Source organism: Bombus fervidus, chromosome 8, assembly GCF_041682495.2.
Source record: "Bombus fervidus isolate BK054 chromosome 8, iyBomFerv1, whole genome shotgun sequence".
NCBI classification, from domain to species: Eukaryota; Metazoa; Arthropoda; class Insecta; order Hymenoptera; family Apidae; genus Bombus; species Bombus fervidus.
Window position 1 is genome coordinate 14928326 of NC_091524.1, and position 13952 is coordinate 14942277.

Sequence of the window (13952 nt, forward strand, 5' to 3'; positions counted from 1 at the left end):
GTTTAATAATATTGATGAAATAAATTCCTTTTTATTAATGGTATTCTATGATACAGATGTACAATGAAGTCTACTTAATTCTGTAATCAGCATTAATATATTTACAAAATATGAATTATTCGTTGTTTGGTATTATTTATAATCGTTTTATTAAATTTTGAATATTAAGGAAATGTAGGAAAACTGTAGGGTTCAAAGATCTTACAGTTAATATTTTTATCCATTAATATTACTATAAATCAATATTTCCTATTAATTAATTATAAATATTATTTTATAACTTAAGCTTCAAAATGAACAACAAAGTTTGCTTGATGGTTTTTTCAGTACTGCTCGAATCGCTTCGGTGAAAACTTCCTCTAAGTTTTCACATTTCAAAGCAGAACATTCGACATATTTATAAGCTTTTACTTTCTTTTTCATTTTTTTGCATTCTTTGAAAGTAATTGTATCCACATTTTCTTGATTTCTAAGATCCCCTTTTGTACCTATTAGTAAAATAAAAAATATGAGTTTAGGAGACTTTCGCCTTTCATGGCACGGATACTGGTGCTTAACACTGTTACGAATAACACTGTTTGAGACTTTCATGTAAAGGCCATGTCTACAAGGAATTTCGTTCCAACGTTTCAACAGCATTGCAGCTAGCTTATATAGAGAATATAATGATCCTGAAACTGTTTCAGTGTGTCATTAGACCTCGTGAAGAAGTTTGTTGCAATAGAAATGAAATTAAACATGTCTTTTACTCGAAAGCCTCAAACAGTGCTGTTCACAGTACTATTAAGTATAAAAAAATTTAATTAAAAAATTTAATTTAGCCTTAATTCTAGTACATATATTAGAGTTTAAAATATAAATGATAGAGTTTGCGAATTATCTAATCTTGCAACGTATTTTGTGTGAAAAAGAGTTTTAAGCAGCTCTAAAGGAAAGGGCATTCACGCTAAATGATTGATATGTTGATCTCAAAAATATATTTGTCTGCATAATGGAAAATTTATCCTTCTAATTATCAAAAGCCTTATATGGTATGAAACCTATTAAGAAATATAAAATATAAATATAATATATGATATAAAATATGATAAGACCTTTTTCAAATAAATTAGCAATGATTAAGATATTTACCAACAAGCACTATAGGTGTATTTGGACAGTGATGTTTAATTTCCGGATGCCATTTGATTGCAACATTTTCATAAGAAGTGCGAGAATTTACTGAAAAGCAGATCAAGAAGCAATCAGTCTGAAAATGAAATGAAATAGTAAATTGTTATAACACAAATGTTCAGTAAAAATAATTAGTATATAGGGAATATTGATAAAATAAATAATTAGTTGAAAGATTCGCTCACATTTGGATAAGATAAAGGTCTGATTCGTTCATAATCTTCCTGACCAGCAGTATCCCATAAAGTCATATCAAATTCTTGTCCATCTACGCATATTGTGCCTGCATAGTTATCGAAGCTAAAAACATAATAAATATCATCTTCTATCTTAAAATAAGTATGGGATCAATTTTTTATTTTGTTATTAAATTTTTTAATATAAAGGTACACTTATTTAGAAACCCAATACTTAAGTTAAGTAAGTATTAAAAACTTAATACTTACACAGTAGGCACATATTCTGAAGGGAATTCATTCGTTGTATATGTAATAAGCATACATGTTTTGCCTACAGTACCATCTCCAATTGTTGTGACTTTGATTGGTCTATGTCTGGAGACTGTATTTTTATTTTCTGAAAAATAGAAAGACAATTTTATCTATATTATATAGAATATAGTTATATTAAATTTTTTAAAAATTAATATAGTTCTTTTTCCACTGTTCATTTTGTTTTGTTCAATTTTCAATCATTTTTATCACATTAAACGTAAAAAATATGCAGTTGATCGAATTAAATATAAAGAAAATAAAATTTTTACTCTGACAGAAATATTAGAAAACAGAATTAAAAAGTTGGTTTGTAATTTTGATGCCGTTTTTGTTGGAAAGGTAACCAACACATCCGGCGACCATATACCAAGGCTATCCTTGTCGTTGCTTGCTGTATCGCATATTAATTGGAACCGAAAGGTAGTACACTTTTACCATTTTGCTATAATAACGAAATAATTGAACAAATATACTATGTATTGTTAATGTATGATACTCAGAATTGATGACATTCAAAATATAATCTTATCTTGAATAGAAAATATATTTTTTTATAATTTCTACTTATTATAAATACGGACGGATTACATTGCAAAATTTATTAATTTGCATTATTCTGTAAATAAATAACTGTACGGTATATGATAAAATATGTATACATATCTGCTAATTTAGTTTTACATAGTATATCTTTTGTGCTAGAATCTGATTTTTTGTATAAATAGCAGATAAATTAAAGTCTCGTGAAATATAAGTAAAGAAATATATCGTTATTGAAAATCGAAAGTAATATATTTCTTTTCAAAGCTGTTGAAATTTATTATCTTCTGTATATTATATGATTTAAGTATCTATATCCGCGGTTCGTCCTCTATAAGTCATCGTCTGAATCAGATATGCTGTGTTCGTGCGTTTTCGAAGTGCATGCCTTTGCTACTGTATATCTTGAATCATCAATGTCATTCCTTTTCTTTCCGTTCTATATGTCCCCATCTTAATTCTTTTTGTTCTAACAAATTATTTAGTTACATATTTTTTCCTCAATAAAGTAGTTTCATTTAAATTAATCCTTTAATTTCGAATAATAATTTTTAAATAAATGTTTCAAATATGTAATGTCAATTATTATATAGTAAATAATGTATATCAATTGATGTTTTGTCCCTTCTTTGGTCAGTTAAATATAATAATAGATTAAAAACGTTTAAATTCTACTTTCTTGAAAACGAAGTCTTAAACGAAAAAATTTTATTCTACATTTTTTACTTCTACCTTCTTGTAATAAAAAAAATAAACGCATTAAAATACAGTTTATCTTTTTACTAAAAAGAGAGTTAGGAACGAGCATTTTTTTTATTGTCATAATTTTTCTTACCACCTGTTGATAGTTATATTAACACGTACATACGTATTTTCAATCTTCACTCGCGCAATATTTGAATTCTCCATAAGTTTTTAGTTTTCTTAAATCGAATTAAATTAAATGTCTGCAATATAAAAAATCGTTTTATAGATTTAAATAGCATGTTCTGTTTGTTAGTTACCCTTATTGTTATTGCACATCGCGTACAGAAATAAATTCAATCCCAGTGAGTCTACTACAATTTCGTTGTCAACTTGCCGCTTAATTTGGGGCCGTTTTTATCAGTAGTCAACGTTGCAAGTTATCTTTTGTCATCCGGCCAATTTCATTATCCGCCACATTATTCAGCTGTAGAAAAATGAAAGAAATTGATAATTCATATCAATAAAGCTTAATGATATGCGTACATTGATCTGAGATGCATAATTAAGTAAAAGTACATATTTCCACTTAAACGTTACAAATGTTCTTTTAATACGCTATACACTAACAAAATTAACGATTCTTTACATTAATTTACATTAATTTTGAAAAATAAACGAAATCTATCCACTCTTGCCCTTCTTTTAATTCATAGTTTTCTTTCCATTAATAATTTCAATCAAATATAGTATTTGATGAAATATAAAAGATAACTGTATAATAGGTACACTTATATACATAGATGTTTCTAATTTTTAATTAATTTTAAATCTATTTTCATTTTTTGAGAGCTATTATTTAGTTGTCCATTTGCCCTATTTCTTGAGTTTTCTTGAGTGGTTTTGGTTTTTATATCTCTTATGAAATTAAAATACAAGCTTGTAAAATAAAAGAAAGACTTTCTCTAAGGTCGTAGTACCTACATTGGATGCTATAATGACATTTCAAAGTAATTTTAATCAGCGTTGATATCAATGCGGTTGAAATGGTAACCACAGAATACTTTCCGTCTGATTCATTGTAACACGACGATGAATAATTGTTTAAATTGAAACGATGGAATTATATTTCCTAATTTGTGAAACCACTCGACCCTATGAAACTGAGATCATCACACTTTCCTCTCAGTTACATCAGTACTTTACATCTTTTACAGAGAAAGTGGGAAACCTTCACCAATTTCTATCGTATACTTTATAATAATCTATTAAAGTACAATGTTGCGTTACGTAAAATCAAAGTTAAAAAATATTAAAAAAAGATTAAAAATGTAAGATTATCGAATCTCTCGTAAGTTCTTAGAAAATATAAGGAAATACAATATTGTTAAGAACCTACTTTACAAAAGAATAAAAAAAAAACAATTTGAGAATTTTTCACCTCGATATTTGTGAATTATAAATTACTTTCGTCGACTTACAAGATTTAAGAAATTTATTCGTTCATTCATGCATAAGTCTCTCCTCTTTTTGTAGCCTTTATCTTAATTATAATTATTCAAACATGGGATATTTAAGTAAATTATAGTATATTTAAATATATACTAAAAACTGATTGTTTTAACGATAAATTATTATGCGCTTTAAATGGTAACAACAATAAAATCTGTACGATGGTTATCTTTATACGACGTAAGAGAAGAACAGGTCGATAATATGCGAAATATGAGAAAATTACAGTGAGACAAAAAGGTGGGTAGTACGCGTAGGTAGATCGAGGGTGTGCCTTCAACATACGACGCATGAAATAATTCCATATAACCACGCCCTTCCTTCCGCATTCGAACTTGTCATTAATTTTGGAAATCCTGTAGTATAATCTTTAACAGAATTGGGCAAAATTTTATTCGAGTAATATTAATTCGGATAATGGGTAAAAATAAAGGAATAAGGGTAAAATAAAAGAATTAATTAATTCCTTTATAAGTTAATGTATAAATATTCCATCGAATAAGAAATTATTTGTATCGAAATTTATTTATCTGGATTTCTATCACAAATGAACCAAATGAAAATATGTGAACTATACTGAACTATGTAAAATATGTTTTCACGTTTCATTGTCCAATTGTTATTATATTGTATTTAGCAATTATCTCTCTTCAAAGCTGAGATCAGAAAGTACTCACTGATAAATTAATCGTAAAAAATCGTACTCTTATAAAATTAAGAAATCGAAACAACTAATTATTATTCGAATAATTTTTCAATCATTACTCAAATAAGTAATAACGAATTATTCGAATAAATAGAGGGGACGATTTGTTACGAGTATATAAATAAAATATTTATATAAAATTTTTGTCTAAAATTTGTCTGAATTTATCTTGATAATTGTTTTAAAGAAATATTTATTCGAAACAACAAAAATAAATGTCCAATTCTGATCTTTAACAAGCATCTTAAAAGTGTGTAGTAGAATAAATTCTTTTCATTTGAGGCTTTGCTTTCGAGAAAATCGAATTTGAAAATTTGCCTGGCATACGTGAATTGGTCTAATTACCAACTGAACACGAGTTGGATAGCACAGCAGCAGGTTATTCCACACGCGGAAATAAGTGAAAAATGTAGAACAGAATTTGTCCGTTTGAAGCCTTATTAAAAAAAAAAAAAAAAAAAAAAAAAGAATGATTTGAACGTTAAGCTAAGAATAAGCCTGGCACACGCGTACTTGATCAATTTTCAAATTTCATTTTCTCAGAAACAAATGCACCCTATGAAAAAATTTGGTTCCACATTTTCGGCAATGTATCCATAAAGAGCAACTCTATGTCGTAATCTATGAGCTATAAGCAAAAAAATTTACGTTATAATTCAATGTTTTGTTTTAAACGAATAATAATTTTAGATTATGTTTTACCGCATTTTAGAAAAACACGAAGATATTTTAATCTCAATTTATTTTAATATAATTTTTACTGACAAAGAGGAATGAAATAAATTAGACATCTGGCAACTCTTTCTGTTTTCTTTCAAATTAGTAATTAGTAAAGTATGTATATTGAATACAATTCAAAAAAGAAACAAAACACTATATATTTGAAAGTCGACAAAGTAACGAGATATTTCCCTATATATATGTAAACACACTTTTGATTTTGATAATTTTTGACAGTGGCTACAAAAAGCATTTGTACATTGCTATATTTACTGTAACATTCACTATATACTGATTAATTAGGTCTAAATATATTAAATTGTCATGTAGTAGTATGTATTTTCATATGACTTCATATGTGTGTGTGTGCGTGTAATTTGGTAGTGAAATGTTTCATTGAAAAATACGTGCTTTTTATAACCGTTCTACGTAAATACAATACGTAAATACACATATGTAATCACATAAAGATATTTGAATGCAGGATTGAGCAGTTTTTACTTGAAATGAAGATAATAAACGAGGAAGTCAAATAATTACACCAAATAAAGTAACAAAGAAATTTTTTTGACAATAAAGCTATTTGCAAATTAATTCTAACATTTCATTTGAGATATAGATTAGTTTCAAATAATTTATTCAAATATTTATAAGAAATATTAGATTATTACAAATAATAATAGAAGGTAGAGGATAAGAAACAAATGTTTCTCGTGCATAAGTAATACATTTACAATGAAATATTTGTCTTGGAAAGATTCGAATAACTGAAACGTTTCATCGAATCGCATAATGCGGAAGTTAAGAAATACATTATTACTCAAATACTATCTTACTTAAGATAAAGCAAGATAAATTGAGATAAATTAACTAAGCAAATAACAAATGAAATCAAAATTTTATTTGAACAATTATTTAAACTTAAAAATTTATTTCTCTAATGCCCGATATGTAGAAGTAGAATTATATAAAATGTTCCTTGTTCTTTTTGTATACATATACGTATATACGTATAGATATATATTAATAAAGTGTGTTTCAAAGATTCCCAATATTTACCTTTCTCTCACACAATGAGGTAATACTTTTTATGTATGTAAATAGGTTGCAGACACGCAAATATGGTAGTGATGACATAATCTGACTGTTCATGAACCTGCGTGTTCGTGTTAGGCCTTCGAGAGCACATAATTAAAAACTACAAAACATCGTTTTTTACGTGACTTGGTCGACATTCTAATTATCACGTACATCGAGTAGTTATCTTTACAACCTCATTCCAATCGAAGATAGACTTTTATCTAGAAAATATTTTCCATTATTTCACGTTTCTAAACCCAAAATTTATAATTTTAATTTCATTATTACGTCGATAATCGTTTAACGAGTTATCATAAAAACTGTAATGATTTTTCTAAGAACTCGAAATTCTTGTTTTCCTTGTAGCAAAATGAAATAGTGTCATTTCCTGGTAGATTATCATTTCTCATCCTGTTCCGTACTACGTATTCTCGTGAATATATATAGTTCGCATAATAAAGTAATCGCATCAAACCTGCCTTCCTATAAATTGCTCGCAATTAATGATGCACTCAAGTTTGAACGCTTAAACATCGTCCAACATAGATTCCAATCATTTTTAAGTACGTATTCGGAAAAAAAGAAGAAGCGGCAGTTTTAAGTAAATTCGAATCTAAACGTAATAGATTCGAATCTTTCACGAATACTTTGGTAAAGAAAAAGGGCAATCTCAAGTAGAATCGAACATAATTTGCTAGAATAGAAATTTAATACTTTACGGGCAACCTATCAGAAATTCTCTATTCCCTTGAAATCAGCTTTCTCGGCAATCGTTCTTAAATGGTTACATAGAGGTGCAGCCATTTAGATGAAATTTATAGGAATCCCGTTTATCACCTATGATTCTATCGAAATTAATTTTTTAAGTAGATTTTCAAAACTTGCAAATACTTGATCCGCGGTTCGAATCCACCTTGTGAAGATTGACACCTGACAAATACAATCATTAAACCATTATATTGGATCCTATGAAGTGAGCCCTGAGCATGGAATTTGTTTTAAATCTATAAATACATAATGAACTTGTTCTCAAAAGTTCGAAATTTCCAATACACTATATGAAAGTGTGTTGTTTCTTTTATTGAAAAGACTATTTACAGATGCTATTTATACACAATTTTGTATTCAATATACGATATTGTCAATTATATATTTAATATATTTAATATATTTAATTATTATACAATTATATACTTAATACACGCATACAGGAGTAGAATCTGGACTCAATCTGTACATATATGTAGATAAAGTAAGTGTAGTAAGTAGTTAGACAATAATACCATAGGTGTAAGTTAGTTGTTAAGTTAATGTTAAAAAGATGGTGTTTGATGTAGTGTGCGAGAAAAGATAACGTGAGCCTTGTAACCTCATAGGGGAAAAAATAATTTAAATACATACATTTAATTATTATACAATTATACGTGTATTTAACATTTAATATTTCGCCAATATACGATAGAAACGAAAATGGTAAGTGTGTGGATTTCTCATGCTGATAAGGAGCGATAACATTATCAGTTACGCGATCAAATGTGATCACACGCCACATCGCACATAGGAAATTCCAATTACGTGATTACACCAAATAAAAATCAAAGAAATTAATTAAATTCCCAAGAAATTACTTATTATCTTGTTTGTGTATTATGTTACAATAAGTTAAATAAAAATTATAAAAAAACTAAAACAGAATAAATCCTATTTATTCTATTTTCCACTTGAACATATATTTATGATTATGAACATATAATCGGTCTTCAAATATCTGAGTCTTCCTGTACAATGATGTACTAGCTAATAATATTAGTAAATTGACGAATAATAGTTTGTAGTTTAATAGTAATACTTTAATAGTTTGTGGTTAATAAATTATATTACAAATATTTGATAAATATGATTTGTAACAGAATTCATTAAATATTAAGATAATCGATCACTCTCTTCTTAATTAAATTTTATACAAAATATGACTATTGAATGATTGAATATAAATTGAAATATGTAAATTGTAATTCGTAAAATTTGATTTGTTTTGTTATCAGATTTGGCCTGATTATATAGGAGCATCTATTGATATTCAAAAATTCTATACTGTGCATATAAGAGAGCTTTGATAATGTACACAGTGAAAAACAATATTAATATTGTTATTGATATGAAAGGGTTTACAATGTGACTTTTATCGTGCACCTGTTCCACTCTTCTACACGCTTGTCCAAAACTACCATTAAAATAAATTTTCTCTAAAAAAACAATATCAAACAATATTTACCAATTTCCTACTAAAAAATTCCTTTCTTAAAATGAAGAATATGATAACTTCGCAATTTCAACCTGTCTCTCATTGCTATTAAATCATCAGTGTTAAACATCGGTGTATAAAGTATTATCAATGACTCACCTCGAATTAGAAAGATTTTGATAAAAACTGCAATTGACCAACCTTAAGGTACATGTTTCTTTATGAGAATTCAATTGGACAAAGAATAATTTCTTTCTTGTTGTATGATTTTTAACACTGAAACTAATTGAAGTACTCTGAAATTACAAGGAGTATAACGGAAAAGCTCGATGAATGCAGTTTGCGCGACGACTACTCGGCGACTACTTACCGACTACGAAACACCGCCAACGCGTTTTACGAGTAAACGTTCACTGAGACGTCGTCAATTACACTACACGCAACGCTTAGGAAAATAGAAACATGCAATGCAGAACCCTCGAGCTTTTAATTCGATTTTTTAATCGCATCAGAGCTCCCTAGCACTATTCCATTAATATTATTAGTGAAATGTTATTTCACAAGTTATTAGCATTACCAATTAATTTTCTTTATTGTTATATTATCATAACAGAAGTACAGTTATCCTAGTTGATGTAGAGTTGTAAAAAGTTGTATCTATAACCTATAACTCGTAACTTGTCATTTCGCTAATATTATTAGTATTAGTGAAACTTTATAAGTTGGAGCTGTTAGAAGTTTCGAGCCATTAGTATTAATAAATTCTTTCGCATGATAATAACATGTTTGATAATAAAATTAATGGAACGTTAAAAGTAAATTTTACAAATTACTAGTTATCTAGTTACGCTGTTTAAGATTGTAAGATTGTGAAAAAAAAATCTATAACGTACTACTTCTAACCTGTCTATATTTACTGATGTTATAAATTGATAAATTATTGCGTAAGAAGTTCCAGGTAGAGTAAATTGAACAATATTGTTGTTTTTTAAATTATTGCATCTTATATTGACTTATAATTTTCCATATTTATAATTTTTTAAGAAAAAAAAACTTATTTTTTAAGAAGAAATCTCTCTGAAAAAGCATATTATTGGAAAAATCTAACAATATTTTTACTTTGTCGATATGTGAATATCTACACAGCTGAAATAAACTTTACGTGAAATTTCAAGCGCTTTAAAAAGAAAAGAAAATCTTTTCATCAAAGGTACGATGTTACAACAATAATAATCATTGAAATTTATTTAACAGTATCAATTAGTAACTAGTGAAAAATTCCAATTTTCCCCATATAATTTTTATACATGTAATATTTTCACGGTCTTTAAATAAAAGATTTTTAAAAAATGTTTTTTCAAACAAATATAAAGCTTTTCGTGTTGTAGATATTTAATACGTAAATAATTAATTTCCAACTGCAGTTTTGACTGATTAAAGAAATTTTAATCTCTTAATAACGACAAAATTATGATTAGAGAAAATGAAATGTTAATTAGTAATTAATAAAAAACTTTGATTTGCATTCGTGATTTTTATCGATTTAAAATTTTAGGAAACATGGAACCTTCCTTGTTATATTCAATAATTAGATAGATGTCATCGGAGAAACTGGATTTTCGAGTCCTAATTGAAGAAATTAGAATTCTTTTTTTTTCTCTAATAATAAAAAGATCTTCAGAGTTTTAGTGACTATAAAATTAATGTACTCTTCTAGCCATTATTCATTATTGATTTTGTTAACATGTTTAGATAAATAACTATCGTTGTTGTTTATATCGCTTTATTAACATTGGTTTGTTATTTCTTATTATGAAATTAAATATAAATTAAAATATTATTAATAATAAAAAGCACTATTTTTAAACGATTGATAATTGTAATTAATATGACTTTAGTGTAATATAATTATTTATAATAATATTACTTTCATTTACACACATAATTATCACTTGAAATTACCTAAATAAACCGTTATTTATGTAACTACGTTATTCCTATTATTTTTGTTAAAATTTTCAGCATATTTATATTTTAATATAATTAATATTTTATATTACTTAAATAGAGAAACATTTTTTTTGAATTTCATAAATGAAATACAAACTGAAAAAAATGATTATTCTACTCGTATATCGCTAAACCTTACCATGTAGGGATTACAAAAATGCGTACTTCAGTTTTGATGTGATTTTCACGGGTAGAAGAAAAACATTTAGTCGAGAATCTTTCAAGTATTACATAGTATCGACCGAAATGAAGTTAAAAATATCGTTGTGAAAATGATCAATCGTTTACGATTTATAATACGTACATAAATTAAAATTCTAAATTACACGTTCCCTATATTTGGAAAGATGCATAGATTCATATTCACAAATAGTATTCGTCTGATGACGCAGACGTTTTAATTACTAATCGCACAGCTGAACGTAATCCGATTGTTTGACAAGTTTGGTACAATGCCGTGATTTGCATCGTTTCAATAGTATTTGATGTCTTTTGAACATTAATAACGATTCGATTCGTATTAGTGGCTCTTTCTCTCTCTCTCTCTCTCTATATATATATATATATATATATATATTTATTTATTTATTTATTTAATGATAAAAGTTATGTATGTATAATAAATAAATTATTTTAAATTAAAAGTGATAAAAAAAATTTGGAAATCATAATTTGCATATCCCATATTTATGTGTATAAGTATGATTAGACCATGTCTTAAAAATATGTTTATGAACATTTAAAAACATTTTAAACCTAACAAATGTGTTATCAAAGAAGAAATTTAAACAGGCCTCGATACGCGCTAGGGAGAACCGTTCGAAAATTGAGTCAGATCTAGTCATAAAAGATCAACATGGAAGGTCAATAAAGCCGTCGTTCTTGCGAAACAGACAGAGATGAGTAGAATATCTCTGTTTTTGTCAGAAATATTTAACATATCACGCATGCGTAGAACGACGACTTCCTTGTCTTCCATGTTGATTTTTCGCAACTAATCACGACTCAATTTTCAGTCGGTTTTCCCTAGTGAATATCGAGATCTGTTTATATGATCTACATACATAATATTTAATATAATACATAATATACGATTACATATGTACATACATATAAATATGCATGTAATTTGATGTTTTCTCTATAGAGGTCTCGACAGACGTACTTTTGTAGCTATAACATCTTTTCAACAGATAAGCATAGATAAAAATTCAAAAAATTTGGTGGATTATCTAGTAGATTAAAAAACTTAAATTATATTAATAAAATAACAAAATATGACTGAATCTTCGAAGAAAATGGAAGATATTTACGAAGAATTTAGTAACCAAGTAGATCGAATTAACTATCTAATTAAACAGGTAGTCGTTTTATTCATTCATTTTTATTTTCCATTTGTAAGAAATAAAGTTGAGTTTATTAATAACTGACTATATATTTTATTATTTTGTTGAAAGTTCACTGATTTAGAAGAAACGAATGGCAAACAGAAGAAGGATCGATATTACTGGAACTCACATTTGTCTACTTTATCGATAAACATTTGGGCAGGTCAGGTGAAATATTTGGAACTGCAAAAAAAAGAAGCTAGTCTTAAAAAAGCAATATCAAAGGCTACAAATATGATTGATCTTAAACAACAAGAATTGAAAGATTTAATAACAAAAAGAACAACATATTTCACGAAACAATGGTTTGACTTTCTTTCTAAAGAATTTGTTTACTTTAATGAATAAAAAATTATTGACAAAAAATAATAATTTTATGAGAAGTTGTCTTTATTTTCAGCGAAAAATTTCGAATTAAAGGCATAAGGTATACAAACAATTTTCTGCATGCACAGACAGAATATGTACGTTCATTTATATATATTCTGCATCGTAAATATATTATATCTTATAATTGTAAATATATAATAAATAATTAATATCCTTTTCATAGACAAATAAAAATTTACATGAACAAATTGAAGAATTTCAAAAGCAGTATCAACAAATGTATAACGAATTGCCAACCTTTACAGAAAAATTATCAAACCTAGAAACAATATCAAACTCTGAAGAAACTGAAACAGTATTGAAAGTTAATTTCGTTTTGACGAATATAACGTAAGCGCAATTAATTTTTGCTATAATTATCAATTCACGTATATTTTCAATAATTGTGTGTCTCTTAAATGTTATATATAGGACAATTAACACTTATAAATTATTACAAATTACATGTGCTCAAAATATGCTAAGAAAGCTGGAGAATGAAATTAAACAGAGGAGAATGATACTTAATAATGTCCAAAACAAGTGATTACTAATATAAGTTAATATATATTACTATTATATTGCAATATTAAAATACATTAATATAAAGATTAAAACTGTTCTATTTATACCACCATTTTATTATACTATTATACCCTATATTTTGAAATAGAATAATAATATAAAATATGAATATAAATTAAATATTCGGCTTAAGTGTTAATTTTTCTATTAATTGTAAAATAAATTTAATACTTGTATTTATTATTTATTATTTACTACTTATCTTATTTATTTATTTATTGATTTTCACCATACATACCTTGCAATTTTTGGATACAATTATTGCTTGTCATAAAACATGAAGCTTACAAATCAAATTTTTTACTTAAAACCTGGAACTTAAGGAGTTCATTCCTATTTTCTACTTTTTTTAAATTAGATATAAAATGTCATTCTTAAAAAATACATAAACAAGTAACGTTGAATTATAATTGTACGAAAATTATCATGCAATCTAAAGTTTAATA

At 26.6% G+C, this 13952-nt stretch overlaps 3 protein-coding genes across 6 annotated transcripts in view; 1 reads left to right on the forward strand and 2 right to left on the reverse strand.

Annotated features, from left to right (window-relative positions):
* The window catches only part of Med4 (mediator complex subunit 4), a 105651-nt gene that overhangs the window by 18889 nt on the left and 72810 nt on the right, over window positions 1-13952 (reverse strand). The window lies entirely within an intron of this gene.
* On the reverse strand, window positions 12-9718 carry LOC139989912 (ras-like GTP-binding protein RhoL). Of its 4 annotated transcripts, none has more exons than XM_072008617.1 (7): window positions 9525-9718; window positions 9356-9436; window positions 3212-3378; window positions 1620-1749; window positions 1359-1473; window positions 1132-1249; window positions 12-488 (listed from the first exon to the last, which is right to left on the reverse strand). In XM_072008617.1, the coding sequence occupies exons 3-7, from the start codon at window positions 3228-3230 to the stop codon at window positions 289-291; spliced, it is 582 nt and encodes a 193-aa protein (XP_071864718.1). In that variant the 5' UTR covers window positions 3231-3378; window positions 9356-9436; window positions 9525-9718; the 3' UTR covers window positions 12-288. The 4 variants fall into 4 exon arrangements, with proteins under 4 accessions (XP_071864718.1, XP_071864715.1, XP_071864717.1 ...); XM_072008614.1 differs by having other exon boundaries at window positions 9314-9436; window positions 9525-9717; XM_072008616.1 differs by lacking the exon at window positions 9356-9436 and having other exon boundaries at window positions 9525-9717.
* LOC139990080 (uncharacterized) lies at window positions 11961-13510 on the forward strand. The gene is made up of 5 exons (XM_072008976.1): window positions 11961-12525; window positions 12622-12857; window positions 12953-13016; window positions 13106-13272; window positions 13354-13510. The coding sequence occupies exons 1-5, from the start codon at window positions 12442-12444 to the stop codon at window positions 13466-13468; spliced, it is 666 nt and encodes a 221-aa protein (XP_071865077.1). The 5' UTR covers window positions 11961-12441; the 3' UTR covers window positions 13469-13510.